Raw genomic sequence first — 6,416 nt, 5'->3', positions numbered from 1 at the left:
GAAAGGGCGAGGACCACGAGCTATGGCGAGCGAGTCGAAGACCAACACGACCCTCGGGAAAGTCCGCGGGTTCCTCGGCGAGATATCCATCGAGCCGATTCTTTTTCTCTACTACATCGGCCTGTACTCTCGGTCGGTCGTGAGGGAGAACCTGAAGCTCGATCGGTTCTGCCGGATAACTCTGGGCTACGACGAGGAGGACTGCGCCTTGCTCAACGACGGTCATCACGGGGACATTCAGGCGGAGACGCAGAAGTTGGACAGCGTGTTCTACTTCTACGAGAAGGTGGTGTCGACGGTGGTTCCCCTGGTGCTCATCTCCTTCACCGCCACGTGGAGCGACCGCCGCGGGAGGAAGGCGCTGATCGTCCTCTCCTTCGTCGGGGATCTGCTTTACATCTTCATCTACCTGCTGGAGTCCCTCTTCCCCTCGTGGCCTCCGCAGGTCCTCCTCCTCGCCTCCTTCCTGAATAGCCTCGGCGGAGGAATGATGATGCTCCTGATGGCCTGCTACAGCTTCATGGCGGACAAGACGAACGCCAAGACGCGCACGGTCCGCATGACGATCATGAATTCCATCATGCACATGGGAGGCCCGATTGGCACGGTCCTGGGGGCGTGGGTCTTCGCCGCCAAAGGCTATGTTTGGGTCTTCGGTCTGGGGCTCGTGATCATCGTGGCGTGTCTCCTCCTTGTCATCTTCGTGATCAGAGATAAAGACTCCAGTTCCGACAACAAGGAAGCCTCGAGCGACGTGGATGTCAGGAAGGAAGCCCCAGGTCATGTGAACGGCACCAAGGAAGCCCCAGGTCATGCAAACGACACCAAGGAAGCCCCAGGTCATGCGAACGACACCAAGGAAGCCCCAGGTCATGCGAACGACACCAAGGAAGCCCCAGGTCATGCAAACGAAGCCCCAGGTCATGCGAACGACACCAAGGAAGCCCCAGGTGATTCGAGCGAAGGAAAAACATCAGGGAGCCCCTGGGATCCGAGGAATATCGTTGATCTGTTTCGGGTTTGCTTCAGGCGCCGGCCCGGGCGAGGCCGGTCTCACCTCATTGTCCTCATGTTGATAATGTTGAGTCAGATTAGCACGATGCCCCACAACCTCTACCTGTGGACGCGTCGGGTATACCTCTGGGACGAGAACCAATACAGCTTGTACTCGACCGTCAACCAAGTGCTCGAACAGGCCATGAGTCTCCTCGCGGCTCCTGTGCTGCACAAACTGGCCGTCCATGACTGTTCAATGGGAGCTGGGGTGGCGTTCATCATTTTCCTGAAGCTGCTCACGCTCGGCCTGACCACCTCCCCGTCCCAGTGGTGGGTCATTTACCTCTTCGCCATCATGCCTTCCGGTATTACTTCTGCTGCCATCAGAGCTCTGATGTCGAAGGTAAGGAACTGTTGGATATAGGCCTATATAATGGGTATAAGAACGTGTTTTTTCTTTTGTCAGTTTGTCATGAAATATTTGACCTTTTTCGTCATATATTGCAATCATTATCATACGTGCTGCAGTATCCTCATGGGAGTTATTATAAAAAAAAATATCCCCCAATTAAACCCCGATCACAGCACAAAATCCCAAACAAGTAAAGAGGGTTATTTGCCTTTATATAAACACCTGCTAAAGGGGATGAGTGATAACGTATCATCAGTACGTTTCCATCCATGCTTTTTCTACATGAACTCACGACGACCTCTTAGATATGCGACGCAGACGAGGTCGGGCGCGTCTTCTCCATGTTGGCCATCTTGGAGGTGTTGTGGCCGCTCGTCGACAGCGCCATCTTCACCGCCGTCTACAGCTCCACCTTGGACTTCTACCCTTCGTACGAACACCTCGTCGGCGCCTTCTTCGGGTTCGTTCTCCTCACCGGGTTCCTTGGCCTCAGATACTCGCTGGAACAAGTGAAGAATCGGGCGGGTCGAAGGGCTGCTGAAGAGGGGCTGGCGGAGGAGGAGGGCGCCGTCAAGTCGTGTTGAGGGTGAGAGGGTGGAAATCTGGGAGGGGGGGTGGATAGGGGGGGGGGCTTCTTTTAACGGCGTTGATCATTTCATAACAAGTTAGTATAGCAAATAGTATATCTAGCTGTCTCTCTACACACACACACGTAAAGACACACACACACACACACACACACACACACACACACACACGCACACACACACGCACACACACACACACACACACACACTCTCACTCACTCACTCACACTCACACACTGGCAGCGTTTTCGGCCTGCATAGCTTATCCGTCAGAATAAGGAAACCCCAGCCATTCCTTGCAGATAAGGGTCATTTTTGGGACACACATTTACATAAAAAAGCTTCCCTCACGTGGAAACATGTGATATAATGCTATTTTTTTTTCTTTTTTTTCCATAGGATTTCATTATGATCTATCGGGGAAAAGACATCGATTCTCTTGTTAAAAAGGAAGATCGTAGTGTTCCATAATCGGGAAAATGGAGATTCTTACTTGTATATGTGTATATACATGAATGTTTATATGTTTTTATATATGTATATATATATATATATATATATATATATATATATATATATATATATATATATGTGTGTGTGTGTGTGTGTGTGTGTGTGTGTGTGTGTGTGTGTGTGTGTGTGTGTGTGTGTGTGTGTGTGTGTGTGTGTGTGTGCATGTGTATGTGTGTGTGTGTGTGTGTGTGCAGTATATATGTGTGTCTCTCTCTCTCTTTCCCTCCCCCCTCGTTCCCTGCCTCTCGCTCCTCCTCTCTCTCTCGTTCTCGCTCTCTTGCTCTCTCTCTTTCTTTATTTATTTCTCTCTCTCCCTCCTCCTCTCTCTCCCTCCCCCCCCTCCTCTCTTTCCCTCCCTCCCTCATCCTCTCTCTCTCTTTCTCCCTCTTCCTCCCTCACCCTCTCTCTTCCTCTCTTTCTCTCTCCTTCCCACACATATATGCATAAACGTATGTATTCAGCATTTCCACTGAACGTTCTAAAATGTCCCTTGCATCGTAAGTCATTTTACCGACTTCCATGTTGGTTTTCGATGCGAATCTATATTTGGAATAAAAAAAAATATCACGTTGCCTGTGCTCTGTTTGCCATGGCTAGTCAAGCTTTTTTTTGTTGTTATATTTTGTTATTTCTATTATTATCACTGTAAAGATTATTATATGATTAGTAAGTGGTACTGTTATTGTTTTTATTGTTGTTATCGTCGTTATTGTTATTAACAGCATTATCCTTATTTCGAGATTACCATTATTGCTGTTGTTGTTTTTTGTTATCGTTTTCATCATTATTATTACCATTATTATCATCATTTCTATCATTACCGTTATCATCACTGTTATTGTTATTATTATCATTATTATTATTATCATTATTATTATTGTCACTATTATTATCATTTTTACAAATATCATTATTACTATTATTACCGTTATCATTATTATCATTGTTATCATTATTTTTAAATCGTTATTGATATCATTATGATTGTCATTATTATTATTATCCTTACTTTTATCATTATTATTGGTATTATTATCATCATTATCATTATTTTATCGTTATCATTTTTACCATTACTCATAGCACTTTCATAATCATCATTGCTGCTATCCCTATTAATATTATAAGGACTGTTACTTTTATTATTTTCATGATATTGTTTTATCATTATTATGCGTATTAGTATTAGTAATATCATTAATATCATCATCATCACTATTGTTTTAATTTTTATTATCTTTGTTATTATCATTATTATCATTTCATCATCATCATCAACAACAACATCATCATCATCATCATCATCATCATCATCATCATCATCATCATCATCATCATCATCATCATCATCATCATCAACAACAACATCATCATCATCATCATTATTGTTACTAACCATCATCATGACAATCATTGACAGTAGCATAAGTATCAACATCATTATTCTCATCATTATTATTGTTTTTCTGCCACTTCTTCCATTATTATAATCTCCTTACGTATCAATGTTCTCCAATCGTTTCGTTTCGTTATTGGACTGACGTTATTTATGAATATCAATTCAACAGTGTAATATTTTCATATAGTAAAGAAAAAAATAAATCTCGGTTTTAAATATCTTTGAATCTTCCTTCTCGGTGTACAGAACACAGACATACGCACACGTGTATATATATATATATATATATATATATATATATATATATATATATATATATATATATATATATATATATATATATATATAATTCACACACACACACACACACACACACACACACACACACACACACACACACACACACACACACACACACACATATATATATTATTCACACACACACACACACACACAATATATATATATATATATATATATATATATATATATATATATATATATATATATATATATATATATATATATATGAAATTCACACACACACACAATGAATTCATCAAAGATCAAAGTTGTTCTAAAAAAAAAGAAGAAAAAAGTGAATCGGGGAAAAGGAGAGGGAAAGTCTATTGAATTCCGCTTTGTCTCTCCTTTATCTCCCTCTTATCTGTTTCGCTAATCAGCTGATCTATATGCAATGACTCAGATGCTGTTTGTGATGCCGGGGTCGGGCTGGGTTTTGTGTGGCATGTGCTGAGGGAGAGGGATAGGGAGAGGGATGAGGGGGAGGGGAAGGGAGAGGGGGAGGGAGAGGGAGAGGGAGAAGGAGAGGGGGAGGGGGAGGGAGAGGTTGAGGGAGAGGGAGAGGGATAGGGAGAGGGATGAGGGGGAGGGGGAGGGAGAGGGAGGGAGAGGGAGAGGGGGAGGGAGAGGAAGAGAGGGAGAGGGAGAGGGAGAGGGAGAGGGGGGGGGAGAGGGAGAAGGAGAGGGGGAGGGAGAGGGAGTGGGAGAGGGAGAGGGAGAGGGGGAGGGATGAGGGAGAGGGAGAGGGAGATGGATGAGGGAGAGGGGGAGGGGGAGGGGGAGGGGGAGGGAGAGGGAGAGGGAGAGGGAGAGGGAGAGGGAGAGTGAGAGAGAGAAGGGTGGTGAGAGGGAGAGGGAGAGGCTGATAGATAGCTAGCTAGAAAGAGAGTGAGAGAGAGAGATAGATAAAGAGAGAGAAAAACAGATAGATAGATAGAATGAGAGAGAGAGAGAGGGAGAGAGAGAGAGAGAGAGAGAGAGAGATAAACAGATAGATAGATAGATAGATGTAGAGAGAGAACTAAAGAGAGAGATGTAAACTATCTATTCTTATCTATAAATGTCCGTTGCGATGAAGCTCCCACAACTAGCAATGCTTTCAATCAAAAAGTTTTGTTTACTCTGTCTCTCTCTCCCTTTCACTCAGTCTCTGTCTGCCTCTCTCTCTCTCTCTCTTTCTATCACTCTCTGTCTCTATCTCTCTCTCTTTGCCTCTGTCTCTGTCTCTCTGTCTCTGTCTCTGTCTCTCTCTCTCTCTCTCTCTCTCTCTCTCTCTCTCTCTCTCTCTCTGTCCCTCCCACCTCTCTCTCTCTCTATCTCTCACTCTCTGCCCCCCCCCCTTTCTCTCTCTCTGGAGTGCGGTGATACGTGCCGTAAGATAACAATTTTTGAATACTAGATCCAGTATCATTAAGAGATTTTAAAACTATTTTTCAGTCGTTATTATTTTTAAATCGCTTTTCATTATTTTTTTCTTAAATGTGTGTTCCTGTCACGCTTCCAAGAAAACTCTCTTTTTTATAACTTTTTAATGATCTTTATAATTAATTTGGATATGTCATGTACATCTTTTTAAAAGCCTTTAGTCCTGCAGAGAGCACAAAGTTTATTTCTAAATCATAACTGATATGGCATGTTAATATAAATAGGTAAAATAAAGTATTTATATGACAATGTATGTAAAATTATATCAAAAAGGGAATTATAATGATGAAGAAGATTGTTAATACTTTTTTCATTTTTATCGTTATATTTACTGTTGCTGCTCTTAATAATGTTGCTGTTATTATTTCTAATGGCTATTTCTGTTATCGCTATTGTTTTTCCTCTTCTCATTATTTTCATTCGTGTTGTTGATGATGTTGCCAGTAATGTAATGATAACGATGATAATGACATCAGTACGAAGAGCGCTCATTAAAGACTTCCCCTGATCCACGTCTGTTTATCTTAGGAGGCTGGAATTTCAAATACACAAAGATACATATCTCTATAGATCGTGTATTGATTTCCAGTCCTTAACTCATGATATATTTTCTGTTACAGCGTTGAAGTCCACATGTTATGACCGAAACCATGAAGTGACTCAGGAATCAGTATCAAAAATGACTTCATGGACGGAAAGAGGTGAAAGTCAGATGGTGCAAGGTCAGGAGAATAAGGAGGATGAAGAAGGATGTCGTAGCTAAAGGAATGAGCTTCAGACT

The 6,416-nt window shown here is 42.6% G+C and overlaps 1 protein-coding gene across 3 annotated transcripts; it reads left to right on the top strand.

Moving 5' to 3' along the window:
* LOC113811177 (proton-coupled folate transporter) lies at nucleotides 1-2,033 on the top strand. 3 transcript variants are annotated; one of them, XM_070129863.1, is made up of 3 exons: nucleotides 1-899; nucleotides 951-1,399; nucleotides 1,714-2,033. In XM_070129863.1, the coding sequence occupies exons 1-3, from the start codon at nucleotides 23-25 to the stop codon at nucleotides 1,990-1,992; spliced, it is 1,605 nt and encodes a 534-aa protein (XP_069985964.1). In that variant the 5' UTR covers nucleotides 1-22; the 3' UTR covers nucleotides 1,993-2,033. The 3 variants fall into 3 exon arrangements, with proteins under 3 accessions (XP_069985964.1, XP_069985963.1, XP_027218659.2); XM_070129862.1 differs by having other exon boundaries at nucleotides 1-779; nucleotides 810-1,399; nucleotides 1,714-2,017; XM_027362858.2 differs by having other exon boundaries at nucleotides 1-1,399; nucleotides 1,714-2,017.
* The last annotated feature ends 4,383 nt before the right edge of the window (nucleotides 2,034-6,416 follow it).

The sequence above is a fragment of the Penaeus vannamei genome, chromosome 14 (genome assembly GCF_042767895.1).
Source record: "Penaeus vannamei isolate JL-2024 chromosome 14, ASM4276789v1, whole genome shotgun sequence".
NCBI classification, from domain to species: Eukaryota; Metazoa; Arthropoda; class Malacostraca; order Decapoda; family Penaeidae; genus Penaeus; species Penaeus vannamei.
This window is presented reverse-complemented; position numbering and strand designations above follow the sequence as displayed.

What these genes read in the sequence shown, in the direction of transcription:
- LOC113811177 (XM_027362858.2), top strand. Translation starts at nt 23, where the DNA reads ATGGCGAGCGAGTCGAAGACCAACACGACCCTCGGGAAAGTCCGCGGG. An exon ending in TCAGAGCTCTGATGTCGAAG is followed by an intron (nt 1,400 to 1,713) that starts GTAAGGAACTGT and finishes ACGACCTCTTAG; the next exon opens with ATATGCGACGCAGACGAGGT.